Consider the following 15574-nt stretch of genomic DNA (forward strand, 5'->3'; position numbering starts at 1 on the left):
GCTTTGCTGGTCACTGGGGCCATACCAGAGGCTGCCTTGAGGCACTCAGACCTCTTAGGTTGGCTTACGGGTGGCACAGGGCCCCCTAAGCCTCCTGGGGCTGGGACTTCACTCTTCATTCAAGCTGTTTAGAAGGGGAAGGAATGGCCGCTTAGCCAGGCTCATCTCTCCCTAGGATGCCTGAGGTCATTCATGCTTGTGGCCAGGTCATGAGATGGGGTTTGCAGCTTCTGCTCAAGTTCTGGCTAACTTTCCACCCCTTCTCCGCGCACCCGCCACCCCACCCCACCATGCCTGGCCACAAATACCTCTCCAAAGAGAAGAGCTGAGGCCCTCCCCGTTCTTCCTGTGGACTCACCCAAGACCTGTTGCCAGTAAGCTGGGACTCAGCAGAGGGTGGGGTGAATGCTCAATGCTCTGAGCCCTAACACTGAAGCCTCAGTCACAACCCCAGTCCCCAGTCCCTAGCCCATTGTCAGCAAAGACAGCCACAGTCAAAGTGCATCTCTGGTAATGCTTTATTGATCTGAGGGATCCTGCTGCACCTGGCTCTCTACCTCTCCATTCTCATCTGAAATGCCCCTCAGGCCTTCCAGACCCTTGCCCCCACCAGAGATTATAATACACTCATGAGAATTGATATATATGTGTGTCTGTGCAAATGCGTGTGTGTGTGTGTGTATATATATGTGTATATATACACACGTGTGTGTGTATCTATATAAACACATATATACACACACACACACATATATATATATATAAACTGTACAGTATTTACAGGTACAAATAAAATAGGCTTGAAAATTACAGTGGTGGTTGGGACCCATCTCATTTCAGTTTACTCAGCAGATTGAAAAATAAAGCACCAGTGGCCTTTGAATGGCATTTGAATTTCCATGTGAGCAAAGATGGCTGGCCAGTGGGACAGAACAGGTTTGGCTTAAGCTCCAGCTGGCTAAGATAGGCCCTTCCATCTGTCTGGCCCACGGGCCAGGTCTCTGCTTGAGAAAGGGGCTGTTATGTTAGCCCACTACCATAAGCAAAAGAGACGATGACACAGACCCTTGTCTCTTAACCACACTCTGCTTTTGCTTGGCCTGGGCAGTGGCAGTGTGTGGACAAAGGCTACACAGGACCCCATGGGGTGGCAGATAAAGTGTGAAACCCAAGTCAGGGAAAACTGGTTTCATTGGCATCTTGAGACTTGAGAAAGGAAGCTTCTCCACCCTCACATCCCAATCTATGCCAAATCGTCATGTCGCTTATTAGGGGCCTGTCAGTGCCCACTCTTAACTCAGCCTCTTAAAATTCAGCATCATATTTACACAAATGAAACAGCTCATGGTGATTGGGGCTGCCCTGCACTCCACCCCTGTGCCCATTCACTCCAGTCCAATTCCTCTGAAAAAGACACTTCAGGGCCAGTGTTGGCCCCAAAGGCAGGACCAGAACCTCCTGTCCAATCTCAAAAGCACCCTTGCAGGAAACAAGACGGCTTGCCCTCTCAGTCTGGCAGAGAGCTGGGATCACACACTGTTGTCGACCTCTTTGCCCCTGCAGGTGGGGAGCTGTGGAGGCTTCAGACCAAGTGGCGGCCTCACAGGCAGGTGGCTGGCGGCAGTAGTCTTGCTACTCATGTGATTCTCTTCTCTTTTCGGGAGAGTAGAATACAGGGTTGGGGGTGAAGGGGGAGTAGAGTTGCCTAAATTCTCTGTTTCTCCCCTCTACGTGCAGAGGAGCTTTAGGAAAGGGGACAGGACAGGCAGCTGGAGCCACCTGGGCCTGGCTCTGCTCCTGACAGCAGCACCCAGGGGGCTGCTCTGCTCTTATTCCCCCTCACTCCTTTGGTGCCCAGGGGGCCTGAGTGGTGCCACCCTGGGACCAGCCCAAGGCTCACAGTTTTGTCTCAGGGCCCACTGCCTGCAGGGTGGGGAAGGAGTCCCGGATCTTTGCCACTTCCATGGCACACAGGTGCCCAAAGACTTTGTTGTACCAATCAGGAGAACGGCCCCTAGGGAAGTAGAAGAAACCAGGCATGAGCAATGTGTTTTTCCCTGGAACCCTCACCAGGGAGAAGGAAGAAAGGACTTGTCCCAGCCCCAGGGATCAACAGCATGGGGCAAAAAGGAGGGGCAGAGGCAGGGGAACGGGTCAAGGCCAAGGGGGTCGAGCAGGCTGTCCCAGGCCTGGTACCTGAGGTCAGCCCGGCAGATGTGTGTGAGCCGAGAGCGGCCCAAGCCACAAGGCTCCATGAGGTACTGGGACGTGAGCATGAGGGCCCGCACACCCGACTCTGGCACAGGTTGCTCAGGATCCAGGGACTGGGAGACAAGCAGGCAACCCCCACGAGGCAGGTCAGAGCGCCACATCCTATTGGAGAAAGGACACATAGGCTCAGATTCCTACTGCTGGTTTCCACCCCACTTCTCGGGCCCCCCAAGCACAGCAGGGTAGCAGCTGCGGCCCCTCACCGAAGCACCACAAAGTCGCGGCAGGGATGGGGTGCCATGCTGTCGGTGACATAGTGGTACAGCTCCACACCCGGCATCAGGGCTTCCAGCACCTGGGCCCGCAGCAGATCCTCATCCCAGAGGGCCCGCTCCCGGAGAACACGATGCAGCACCACAGCTGGGGGGGCTGCCACCTCTGTGGATGCCTTCCACAGCCGCAGGGGGTGCCCGTCCGGTGCCTGTGAGCCACAGGAGTGGGGATGGGGGTAGCTGTCAGGGCTGGAGAACTCTGACTCCAGCCCTAAGTCCGGGCCTCAAACCGCAGCGCCTGAGGTTTAATAGGGTAGGCTGCAGAGCTCCTCTGCTAACCCTGGCCAGACTGAGACAGTGCTCCCATGCTCCCTGACCTCTCTCTCTCTTTTCTGGATGTCTGCTTTTCAGTCTGTTAGACAGCATAAAGAGATGATGGGGCACACATTCCCAGAGGCCTCTCAGGCCCTACCATGATGGGCACAGTGCTTGGAGGTGCAGGAAGATGGTGACTGTCAAGGAGCTCGCCATCTAGCACAGGCAGTAAAACACATGCACAACAAAAGCTGCCACTTACAGAGCCTTTTGTATGTACCAGGCACTCACCCTGATCCTACATAGGAGGTTTTGTTATGACCGTTTTTTACACAGGACACTTCAGGCTTGCAATCTTACTCAGAATCCACGTCCAAGAAAGAGCATGACCAGTGCCCAGAGGGGAACAGAGAGAAATCCCCTCCATCCTGGGGCATGACAGAAGGTTCTGAATGGAGGAGGAACACATTGCATTGTCGCTAAAGGTGCCTCGGAAAATGTAATGCTCAGGGTCAGGGCAGTCCAGGCAGCAGGACGGCACGAAGGTGCAAAATGCAAGGATTCAGCTGGACTGCGGGGCAGGGAGAGATGGGAGTTGAGGCTATCAAAGCAGCATCGTATCTGGAATGGGGCTTTTGGAAGGTCATTCTGGCAGGTGGTTCCTGAGAGAGTTCCCTCGGTCTCATTTGGTTCTTGATTCCTTAAGGTACTTTCTTGACTCTCTGACATTCTCCAAGGACAAGGCCGAGGCACAGTGAGACTTGGGGGACAGCTCCTCCCCGGCTCCTTCCTTTGGGTTCCCTGACTCCCCTTGCCTGCACCATGCTCTCCCAGGCCCATAGCAGCCACCCGTGGTGTGGTACTCACCTTCCTGCAAGCCAGTTCCGTGTGCTGGGGCCCTGGCACGCTCATCCAGCCCTTGAAGCGCTCAGCAGCATCACGCAGCAGGTCCTGGATGCTCTCCTCCATGTAGAGGCTCAGGCTTACCCCTGCAGCTTGGGCCTGACGCAGCTCAGCCAGGGCTGGGCCGGGAGGGCTGAGCTCAGCTGCACTGTAGGAGTTGCACAGCTGCAGCACCATGTCCTGGGGCACCTGAGAGGGCACACACACACTGGGCTGCAGCTCCAGAGAGCAGGAGACCCCATGGGGTCTGTCAGGTTCACGTTAAGGGCAGTAGAGAGGTGCAGCTACCACAGCAAGGTAGATGAGAACCATTGTGGAGGAAGAGTTGGGGGTATAAGCTTGAGGGGTATGTGTCAAATTGGGTCCTATCCCTGACTTGGGGCACCGAGGTCAGGCCTGATGCTTCCCCCAGGTCTGGTAAGTAGGCACCATGGCCTGGGGTTACTCACCTGGAAAAGTTTCTTGCAGTCACTGATCATGTGCGACAGGCCCTGGGTGGCTGCCATGTTGTCACTCAGGTCCCTAGGGCCTGGCCTACCAACGAGGCTGCGTTTGCTCTTGATCCTAGATGGGGCAGGAGGTGGTGAGAGGAGAGATGGCACAAGGGCACAAGACAAGATGACAGACAGGCTGCCTTGTAGCTGCCAGGAAGCCACTTTGCCAAACTTGGCCACAAAGCAACCTGCTGCCTTTTGGAAGGCCCTGCTCCACAGATCCCACCAGCCCAGGGTCCCTGAGGAGTCAGGCTCACTCCTTGCGGTGAGGACGAGACACAGCAGTGCCAGTCATCAAAAGCCAAAAGTCCAATGGGGCCCAAATTGTCTGGACCTGGCCCGGCCCTGACATGCCGTGCCCCGTTTCACCTGGGAGAGGGGCTCTCCTTCTTAGAGACATTGAGGTGGAAGATGGAGGGCGCCAGGCACACTGCCAGGTTGCCTGCTGTCATCTGGTTTTCCTCGGCAGAGGCAATGTCACTTAAGAAGTAGAGCAGAGTCTGTAGCACCTCTCGGTTCTCATCGGGGAGCAGCAAGGTGGCGGCTTGTGCTGCTGCCAACCACTGATCCTTGGGGAGGACTGTGAGGAAGCAATGGAAGAAGAGCCTTCCTTACTTCCCCAGAGGCCTTAGCAGCCAGCCTCCTGCTTCCAAGGGGGCAAAAGGCACAGAAGTCCCGAGGGGAGCGGCGAGAGGGAAGGGAAAAGTTCAGTTCTGTGAGGTCTCTGGGTGCTTGATCTAGCTTTATTACTAACGTACAGTGTAACCTTAGGTAGTTTCCCTTTCTCCCCTCAGGGCCTCAGTCTACCCTTCCATATAATGGGTTTGGGGAAGCAGAATGGTCTCTCTGCAAGGGCCTTTTCAACTCCAGACAGTAACTGTTCCAATCAGCTCACAGGTCCAGCTACATTTGCCTGCACCAGGCTTATCTTCCACAAGGCCTGGGATTCAGGGAGGCTGAGAACGGGGCAGGTTGTTGGGGATAGGAGTGGGTGACTCACGCTGGTAGATCTGGAGGAAAGTGGTGGTGAGCTTGCTGGTGAAGATGGGCTCAGGCAGGTCCCGGAAATACTGCTTTAGCAGGTCAGCCACGTCGTAGGCTGACTGGCCCTCATAGCAGACGTTGTCAGGCGAGGTCTCATTCATTTGGCGCAGGTTCTGGATCCTGGACTTGACCCCAGACTTGCGGAAGATGCCTACCTGGTCCATGCAAGGGAGGGAGGGAGGGAAGAAGACATGCGTGAGTAGGAGGGAGAATGTGAGGCCAGTCCTGGACTGGGTGTCAGGAGCTTAGGCCACCCCAGAGACTTCAAAGCCTATCAGGCCTCCTGAGGGGCAGGGTAGGAGACAAATGGGAAAACCAAAGAGAAGGAATTTTACAGCTTCAGGACAAAAAAGAAAAGATGCTTTTGTGGAGATGAGTAGGAAAAGGTGGATCTAGGCAAATTCAGGCTCCCAGAAGATAAGGACTATGGAGCCTGGGCCGGAAAGAAGGTAGCACAGAGCTGGGCCTAAGGAGTAGAAAGGAGTTTCATCCTTGCTGGTCCTTGCTGAGAACAGCAAAGCCCTCTGGTGGACCAGCCCAAGTGAGGGGGAAGGCCAGAGCAGTTCCTCTCCCCAGCTCCTCAGCCTTCGGCCCAATGCCCACCAGCACCCCACCCCTGCACCATCTCCCCACAGGCTGCCCCACAAGGGCTCACTTGGTCCAGGCACTGGCTGCGCAAGTAGCGCATGGCTTGCTGAATGCTCTGTGGCAGTGGCTGGCCCGTGCGCTGCACATGGATGAGGGGTGGCACCCCAAATACGTGCTGTCCCCGGTAGTCTGGGGTCTTGTTTCTCCTCATGAACTTGGGCATTGACCTGTTTGGGAGAATGACAAGTGATCAGATAGGGAGAACACAGTTTGGAGACTCTGCCTGCAGTCTTAGAGGATCAGGTGGGGTGAAGAGGGTAAGGCACACACCACTGTCCCAGAGTCAACACTCATTGAGCACCTGCTTTGGGCGCAGCCCCAGGGAGTCACAGAGGAACACAGAGAGCTCTCAGTCTGGCCAAGGAGATAACTGTGTCAATAGGCAGTAACAACTCATGTGGCCAGTAGGAGGCCAAGAACTTAGGGGAAGACCCATTGAGGGAGGGGAACTGTACCTAGTGAGTTAGGGAAGGCTTCAGAGAGGATGTGGTAACTCAGCAGGCTCTTGAGGGATAGGAAGGCATTGTCCCAGAGGAGAAATGGGGAAAATGCATTACAGGCAGAGAGCACAGCACAAACAAAGGCAAAGAGGCAGGAAAAGGATCATAGCACGTTCACGGAAGGATGACTGGTCCCACTGGTCTGTAAGGTGGGGTTGCTTAGGAGGGGTAGGCTAAAGAGCCAGAAGGATGGAGCGGGACCAGAACAGGAAGCAGTCATGGTGGGAGGGAATCTGGACAATGGGAAGCCAGAGAAAAGTGTTTATCTGGAGAATGACAACCACACCTGCATTTTAGGACAATCTCACTAGTTGCAGTACGGAGGTTGGGATGGAGAAGACACAGCTGGAGGACTTCAGGTCCTCTGCCCCATACCCAGCCTTACCAAGCCCCTCCAGCCTCCTGGCATATCACACTGCTCCCCTGGCCTGTGGGCCCTGCCTGCCTGCACCCACCTCCTGGGCTGACCCTGCCTGGGGCCGTGGACCTGAGTCGGCAGTTTCCCACCCTCCGTGGCCCAGGAGCCACTCACCAGACCCAGCCCTGCTTGTGGGGCACAGTGTACTTCTCCATGAAGGCAGTAAGCCGCAGCAGTGAGCCCTTGTGCAGGAGGTTGATCTGGCCTGCAAACTGCCGGTTGATCTCCAGCGACTCTGAGTTGAGGCTGGGCCGATGGGAGTTCTGGAAGCTATGCCAACGGAGCTTCCTGGTGGGGGGCGGTGAGAGGGGTGGAGAGGCCCAGAGGAGCAGGTTTGGCTAAACCTTAGAAAAGGTGTGTGTTATTCTGGTCCCCTTTTTTCTCTCCAAAGAAAACATGCAGGGAGTTGGGACCACTTTCAGGGCTGCTGCTGAGGCCCCAGGGTGGAAAAAGCTTGGACTCAGCTTCTTAGGGGCCAGGAAGTTCTTGGAGAGGATGGCACAGAGCTCAGGCCCATCTAGTGCCAATAAGCAGTGAAGCCCCCTGCCCATTCCAAGACTACCGTGGAGGGGCTGCTCCAAGAAACTCTGAATGGGCAAACCTGGGGACCAGAGACCATCTCCTCTAGCACCCTCCCTCACTTTACAGATGAGGAAACTGAGGTCCAATGAGGAGAGCATCATTTCCTCAAGGCCACAGCAGAGGCAGGTTCTGGACCTAACTTTCTGGATTCCCAACTCCTGTACTCTATTCTCCTGAGCTGGCTGTGAGGGGATAACGCAGCCCCCAAGCACTTAGCCCTGGGCCTCATGACTGAGAAATCAGCTTCAGAGACAGAGAACAGGAGTCCCTGCGTCCGCCCCATCCCAACCCAAACTCTCACCTGCAGGGTCTGGTAAGTGAGGCCCCAACACCTGAATCGCGCCGTTCACGGGGCATTGATGCCTGGAGTCCAGCCAGGGGCCCCGCAGCCTCAGCCTCATTCATGGAGTTCCCACTACTGTCAAGTTCGCTGGAGGAAGCCACAGTATCAGAAATGGAGTGTCCTTCCTCCACAGACAGGCTAGAGGCAAAGGTGGGTTCCCCGCCTGAATGTGCCTCCTGCTCACTGTCCTGCGCTGGGGCTGGGGCCGGGGCCAGGGCCTCAGTCTCTTCCTGTGCCAGTGGCTCAGCCTCAGCTGGAGCCTGAGCCGGAGCCAGGACTGCTGGCTGGACTTCAGCCTGGGCCCAGGCTGGGGACTCTCCGTGGGCCAGAACCTCCATCTGGCTGAGAGCCTCAGCTTGGCATTTGACCTCAACTGTGGCTATTTGTACTGATGAAGTGGCCTCCTCCTCTTCCTCATCTCCAGGCCCCAGGTCTGAGTACATGGCCCGAGACCACAGCTCTACTCGTTGCTGTAGCCCCCACACGTGCTGGAGGATGTCGTCTAGGTGAGCATAGCTGCCCCCACTGTCCTCATCATCTTCATCTTCAGCCTCGACCCCAACCATTACAGGCTCAGCTGGGTACAGCTCAGGTAAGTTGTCATACGTGCTGGCATGGCTGCCCGTTGAGCCACAGGAGCCCCGGCGCCCCTCACAGCCCCACCGCCTACCTGACTGCCAGTCTGCCAGGCGGTGTCCGTCCTCAGGACACAGGCTCTCAATGGACAGGGAGCGAGGGAATGTGCCTGGTTTGTGGTCCCCAGGCACATGCACCAGGCAATCACCCCGGTGTATCCGCTGAGGATGCCGGAACAAGGCCACTGGCCAAGCCTCCCAGGCCTTCCGAGTGTTGGCACCACTGCCACTGGCTGAGGTGGCGGCCCAGTTCTTGGCCCTGTAAAATCCGGCTGAGAGGAAGCCACGACAACTGCGGAAAGATGAGGCTTTGGAGACCTTCTCTGAGGCGGCTGGACTACGTTCGGGCTCTGCTTGCTGGCTGCCACTCTTTTCCTTCCGCCTCAGAGACTCAAGGTGCTTGAGGAAGCTACGGTTACGATGGCGCTTCTTGGCTTTGTCCTGGGGACCCTCCTGGCCCTGGGTGGGGCTGAGGAAGGGCCGGTCACTCAAGCTGGGGGCACAGCCTGGCAAGGGCAAGTCTGCTGGCTCGGGTGGTAGGCTCACGGTGATGACTGGCAGAGAGGTGGCACTAAGCTCGGTGAGAACGCTCTCACAGCTTGAGGTCACTGGCAGGCCAGGGCTCGGTGGGGCCAACAGATCAGAGGACCCCACAGGAGACCAGCACTTACTTTCCTGCTGGAAGGCCCAGTGGCTACTGATGGTACACTGCTCTTCCTCTTCTGAGTCTTCATTCTGGGAAAGGCACTGCAGGGTCAGGTCAGAGAAGCCCAGGCCACAAGTCCTTGCTTGTACTCCACTCTCTGCTTCCAAACTCTTGGGGGATTCTGAGATGAAGGGCCCTGCTTTCTGGCTGAGAACATGGCCTAGGTGGGTAGAGCTAGCTCTGGGAGTGCCAGAGGAAGCCAGGAGTCACAGACAGAGCCCAGATGTATGGTAATGGTAATGGTCAAGTAACTAATCTAACCCCCCTTCCAATTTTACAGATAGGGAACAAACCCACAAACCAGAAGCCACTTGCCCAAGGTCAATGACATACATTAAGTCAGTGACAGACCTTCCCAAGCTCTGGGCTGCAGTCTTAGATTAGAATCACAACAGAGGTGGACAGAATTTGAGATTTTCTAGTTCATCTCCTTCTTTGCAAAATGGGGAAACTGAGGCCCAGAAGGGAAGAGGTTTCCCTGAGATCCCTCAGCAATCAGTGGCAGAGCTGAGACCAGGCCCCATGGGCCTCCTGTCTCACAGCCCAGGGCTTTGGTAACTTGGCTGCCCCACCTGACTACAGGTCTCTGGTATAGAAAGCCCCAGAAAAAAAAAGCAAGAAAGTGAGTTCCCAGGAAAGAATGGGGTCATAGATCTCCTCCATCTCTACCCCTAGCTGGGGAAAGGTACTGCTCTGGACATCTCAGACTCCTGGGATACTAGAGCTAGTTTTACAAATGGTTTACATACGCCCTGGGTTTCCTTATGGCGCCACAAGACCACAGACCCGTTCTTTGCCATGACTCACCTGCTTGCTTTGAAAATGAACCTCCAGTTTCATCGAGGCACAATTGTTCAAGGTCATCAGCCTCCTGTAATAAAGTGGAAGTGTCCACCCAAGGTAGACATCCCCAAAGCCTGGCAGAGCCTACCAAGATGCACCCACCACTTCACATGCCCAAGCCATCAAAACTTCTCGCAAACTCCAATATTCCTAAGGTTTAAGAACCAGAGACAATGCTGGCAAGATTATGGCCTCTGCCCTCCAGGAGCTTACAGAGAGTGGAAATAAACCCTACAGAAATGGGACATGTTCAAAGACGGAGCAGACAGAAGGCACAGCAGACAAACACAGGGAGAGACAAGCAACCTCCATGAAGGAGGGATGCAGTCAGAGAAGGCGTCCTGGAGGACGCAAATGGGATTTTGAGAGTGAGAGAAACAGGGACTCTTACCCAAGCTTACACAGGACATTGTAGGTATATAGTCAGCAAACAGATCAGTGGGCATGAGACCAGTGGGGCTAAGGCTAATGAACCAGCTTGCAAAGGGCTTTGGGTTGTATGCTAAAAAGTCTGCATTTTTATCCTTAGGCAGTGACAAATTTTAAGCAGAAAGAACCACCATTTGGAGCTGTTACAATGCTGAGGCTGGTGGATCTAGATGGATCTGCGAGTGGGGTGAGGGAAGGGGGAGAGGGGAGGGGAGAGATGGGTTATCAAGACTAAAGCCAGTTAGGCTGAAGCCTTGTGATCGATCCAAGGAGAAGCCATGGTTCGGCCTCAAACAAGGGCCAAGCTCTTGTAAGTAGAGAGGGACTGAAGCAGAGGAATATTGGGAGGCTATAACTTTAGGAGAAAAGAAACAAGGCCAGATCTTGGCTTTCTAGCTAGAGTGACTGGGTGGTTGAGGGTGTCACAAACACAAAGAACAGAATGAGCAATGTGACCGCAGAAGATAAGCTTTGTTAGTAAGCTGGGCTCCTCCTCTGTTAGAGGGTACAAGGGATGTTTTTTTCCCACCAGGAAGCTTCAAGCCGGGCCTTTGGTTTCCCAGGCCTGACCCTCAGCCCACCTACCTACACAGGGCCCCCAAAGAGTCCTCGTCCAGAAAACCGTGGTTTTTCTTCACAGAGCCAATATCCAGGGGAAACAAACCTTCTGTACGGCAGAGAGAAGCAAAGATGAGTCCAGTAGTATATCACAAACTCAGCCTCAGCAGCCCTTGAGCTGGAGGGGAACGGCCAGGAAGGAGGGGGAGCAGGAAGACAAGAGGCAAAGCAGAAGGGAAAAACGTCAGGAATAAAGGAGGGTGCCCAGGGAGTTCAGGGGAAAGGTCTGGGAGAGGCCTAGAGGGCTCAGCTGGACCCAAGAATTCTGTCAGTCAGTGAGGCAGGTCTATGGGAGATAGCAGGTCCAAGACCCCAGGTGACTGCCAAGAGCCCAATATGGGTTCCCCCATTCCCCTTTGAATCCTGGGCTGCTCAGGCAGGGAAACTTCTCCTTGGCCCAAGGTGAACCTGGGGGAGTAGGGCAGGAGCAAGGACAGAAGGGACAGGACAGCACAGTAGCCAAACAATACCTTGCATCCCCCTGTGTCCCAGAGCAGTAGGAGCCCACTCCCTGGGACTTAGGGAGGGGAGAGGGGAAAGAAAGGAGTTGGGGGAATGGAAGAGAGAATCTGAGAAGTCTCACAGCTCTCTACCTTACTGGTGAAGCAAGCCCATTTGTTCCTTTACTCATTCAACTAATGAGTATCCAATTGAGCATCTACTTTGTGCTAGGCACTTGAGCAAACCATACAGCATACAACAGTGAACACAACAAAAATGGTTCCTGCCTTCATGGAGTTTACGCTCTTAAAGGAAACAGATAAGCAACGATACTTAAAACCAAGATGGTGCAGTTACAAATGTCATGGAAGACATCAGCCAGCATGATAGTGTAAAGGGAGGCTGGTAGGGGTGGCGGCTGCTTGTAGAGAGGTGGTCAGCAGAGAGCTTTCTGAAGCAGTGACATCTGAGCTGAGTCTTGAAAGATGAGAAGCAGCCAGCTGTGCAAGGAAACTGCAAAGAGAGTTCCAGGCAGGAGGAACATCAGCATCAAGGCTCTGAAGAGGGAAAAAGCTTGGTGTGAGCAAGTGTAGAGAGGAGCCCTGTGAACAAAGGTAAGAGTAATCAATGGAGGTTGGAGAATGCAGTGTGACAGGCCAGAACAGAGCGTCTGTGTGTATTTCATTCTGAGTGTGCTGGAAGGCCATCGGAGGGCTTGGAGCAGGACTGACAGTCAGGCCTATGGCCAACAAGAGCCCTCCAGCTGCAGTGTAGAGATGAGAGTGCAAGAGCACAGGAAGCTGCTGTACTAGCCCAGGTGAGCCGTGACACTGGGTCACACCAGGCTGTGGCAGTGGAGGTAGTAAGAAGTGGATTGATTCAAGATACGTTCTGGAGGGAAAAGGTCTTGCTGAAAGGTTAAACATAGGAGATGGGAACAAGGAGGAATTAAATTAAGGATGACTCCTGGGTATGGCGCTTGAGTAAGTGGGTAAATGGTGGTACCATCAGGAGTTGGTTTTAGACCTGTTTAATCTGAGACACCCATCAGACATCAGAGTAGAGAGATTGAATTGGCAGCTGTGAATATATGAATCTGGAGCTTGGGGATGAGGTCTGGACATTTGGAAGTCATCAGAATATGGATGGTATTTAGAGAAAGATCTCATGAGAAAGAAATGTTGAGAGAGAAGAGGGCCCCGGACCGAGCCCTGGGATATCCTAACCTTTAGATATCAGTTAGAGGAAGCAGAGTCAGCTAAGGAGACAGAACCCAGTCAGAAAGGCAGCCAGGAGAGGGGGGTGTTCCAGAAGCCAAAGGGAGAAGTGGCCAGTGGCACTGAATGCTGCTGAGAAATGGAGCAAGATGAGGACTGGGAAGTGACCACTGAGTGTGACCACATGGACGTCACTGGTGAACTGACCAGGCAAGTTGACCAGGCGAGGTGGATGCAAAGCCAGGGTGCAGTAGGGGTGTGGGCAGAAAAGGGGAAGGGAAACAGCAAATATGAAGAACTCTAGAAAAACACAAAAGAGAAATGAAGGAAAACAGAGAAATGAGGCCATCACTGTGGGGCAAGTGAGGCCAAGGCTGGGCCACCAGGGTGTACAACTCTAGGCGGCATTCTTCACACCGTGTGTGCCGACATGGCATCCTCAGGATTGGTACCACGTGGTGACCCTGGTCAAGACAAGGTACCTTAAAGGCATGGGCAACAGCAGAGTTTGCGGCAGTTGTGAGAGCAATCTCGTAGAGATGATGCGGGAGAGAAAGGTACAACTGCAGGAGCAAAGTCAGAAAAAAATCGGAGCAAGGCCAGGAGACACTGCTTGTGTGTAGTTGGAGAGAGAATCTGACTTGCCCCATTTAACAGACAAAAAACTGAGGGCTAGGGGAAGTATGTAACGGGGGAGGGTAAACAATTGAGTGGCCTTACCTTCAAAAAGCTGCACATACTGAGGGAATCCTGTTGCTCGAAGCCACTCACATGCTCTTTTGGCCTCGGCTTCTAAAACAGAACAAGGGAAAGAAACAGGCAAAGAAATGGGGTTAGGAGGGTGCTGATGCCAGGGCCCTAGGTGTATGCTGCCCAACCCCAGCAGGCAGGCATATCTCATTCTGGTGATCCAGAAATGGCAAGAGAAGGCCAGAGGTCCTAGCACATTTGCTCCAAATCATAGCCAACCAGGAGGCCCTCTGCTCCCCAAACCCTACTGTCTGGGCATCCTGGCCCTGGCTTTCTTGAGTCTCATTCCCTGCCTCTTCCAAACCCCTCCCACTCTCCCACCCCCTGCCCAGGAACCAGGATCATCTGGGGTCAAGGAGGCCTGCTGGGATAAGAAGTCACAGCTGTGTCCACCCCCCAAGCCTTTCTGAGGAACCTACCCCCTTCCAAGGCCCTGGGTAGACCAGCCTAGTCCAGGCAGGAAATAGGAATGCTCAACCATTCCTATCATTCTCTTTCTCATCATCACATGTAACATTCTTCAGCACTTTGACAGCCAAATCTCATTTCACACACACAATAACCGGTGATGGCTTTGCTATCCCCATTTTACAGACATACAAACAGGCTCAGCCTACGGTCTCACAGTGGACAAAGCAGCAGTGCCAGGGTTGGAATCCCAGCTGAGTCTGACAGCAGCATCCCCATGCTCATTCCAGTCCTCCCTCCTCAGGGAGCTTCCCAGTACTGCCCCAGGTCTCTTGGCCTATTTGTGTCATAGTGCAGTGCTGAGTGTCATGAAGACACAGTACTGGCCTGTTGGGGTCTTGGGGGAAGAACATGGCTAGGTCAGCCTGTCACTTCTGCTCTGGGAGTTCTGGCACAGAGCTGGGCACCCCTGCCAGCGCCAGCGGAGATGTGCAGCTGGACTGAAGCCACAGAGGAGGCACTTCTAGTCAGGGTAGGCCAAATACCAGCAGTAAAGCCCTGCGCCTGCCCAGGCGGTTATTTGCTTTCCACCCAGGTGATGCCAAGATGAGTGGGGCTGGGGCCATGGGACCTGGCATCGCAGGGATGGTGGGGGAAGTCAGCTGGTTTTAGCAGAGCTGATCCGGCCACGGAGTCCTGCCCTCAACACGTCCTCCACTTCCTCAGCACCTGTGGCCACAGTCTCACCTGGCCCCCCTGACCAGAGGACTCTAAGGAGGCTGGTGAGGTTTTTCCAAGACAGGAAGAGCGCTCTCTTCCCAGTGCTCACTCACAAGGAAACCCAGGATGAAATCCTAGTGGCTGGGACAGATAAGATGAAGGACAAAACAGTATTTCAGAGATGCTAGGTGAGTAGACAGTGGAGGGAAGAGTGAGGGAAGTTAGAAGTCAGTCAGAAAAAGTAATGGGTTCCTCAAGGGTCACATACTGATGAGGATTCGAGGGAAAGAAGAGAGGGCTCTGCAGCCCCTGGAGCCCCTGCAGGTTTGGGGGGCAAATGGGGGTAAGGGCAAGGATGAACATCTGTGCATTTCTGTGAGTGCATGCAACAGGTCAGTGTCCACCACAGCATCTGTCTCTACATGTAGCTGTAGCCAAATGTGCTCATGTCCACAACTCATGAGGATCACTGTGGGACTGTGCACCTGTATATACCCACAGGCACCTCAGTCTGTGCATGCACCCGCCTCTCTCTCTGTCTCTGTCTCTCTCTCATCTCTTTCTCTCCGTGTGTGTGTGTGTATGTATGTTTTATGTTACTGCAACTTCCTAACCTAAGATACAGATCTAGGAATCGCCAGGACCCTGAAAAGTGTCTGACAGAGCCCTGCTAGCAGTACCTCCACCTGTCTGGCAGGGGGCAATGCAAGCCTGAAAAAGGATCCTGTGCTCCAGGCCAGTGGTAGTCTAGGTGATGTAAGACCAGTCCAAAGGGACTGCACAGCTGCCCAGGGAGCCTTTGAGGAACATGGTTCTGCTGCTAGGACAGCTGAGCTGGCTGCCACAGCCACTTCCCTGTCCCTGTTCCTGTCATGCCCCTGGGATGAGACCCTTTCCCCATCTCAGCACCTATCCTGGCAGCCAGCTCTGCTTTCCTGTTATTAGGACAAAAGGGAGGTACCAGAAGATGGACCAGGTTAGGACTTCCAGAGAGGCGGGCACAGGAGCAGACAGCGGCCCCTAAAGGGTCACATGTATGGCCACCCCAGGAAAGGGAGCAAATCTCTAGGGTAGGCC

General features: G+C 54.3%; 1 protein-coding gene across 8 annotated transcripts in view; it reads right to left on the reverse strand.

Annotated features, from left to right (window-relative positions):
* Positions 1–326: 326 nt before the first annotated feature.
* LOC105476684 (StAR related lipid transfer domain containing 8) overlaps positions 327–15574 on the reverse strand; it is a 78266-nt gene continuing 63018 nt past the window's right edge. For 4 of the 8 annotated variants that reach the window (XM_011732825.3, XM_071089097.1, XM_011732830.3 and 1 more), the window contains exons 2-14: positions 13340–13411; positions 10929–11010; positions 9879–9942; positions 7689–9112; positions 6920–7093; positions 5895–6054; positions 5196–5394; positions 4565–4775; positions 4151–4265; positions 3666–3890; positions 2475–2692; positions 2197–2373; positions 328–2014 (exon numbers count right to left, since the gene is read on the reverse strand). In XM_011732825.3, coding sequence (XP_011731127.2) covers positions 1897–2014; positions 2197–2373; positions 2475–2692; positions 3666–3890; positions 4151–4265; positions 4565–4775; positions 5196–5394; positions 5895–6054; positions 6920–7093; positions 7689–9112; positions 9879–9942; positions 10929–11010; positions 13340–13411 — 3239 coding nt within the window. In that variant the 3' untranslated portion in view covers positions 328–1896. Of the gene's footprint in view, positions 2015–2196; positions 2374–2474; positions 2693–3665; positions 3891–4150; positions 4266–4564; positions 4776–5195; positions 5395–5894; positions 6055–6919; positions 7094–7688; positions 9113–9878; positions 9943–10928; positions 11011–13339; positions 13412–15574 lie in introns of all 8 variants that reach the window. The other 4 variants (XM_011732826.3, XM_011732834.3, XM_011732828.3 and 1 more) reach the window with 3 other exon arrangements.

This window comes from Macaca nemestrina, chromosome X (genome assembly GCF_043159975.1).
Source record: "Macaca nemestrina isolate mMacNem1 chromosome X, mMacNem.hap1, whole genome shotgun sequence".
In the NCBI taxonomy this organism is placed as follows: domain Eukaryota; kingdom Metazoa; phylum Chordata; class Mammalia; order Primates; family Cercopithecidae; genus Macaca; species Macaca nemestrina.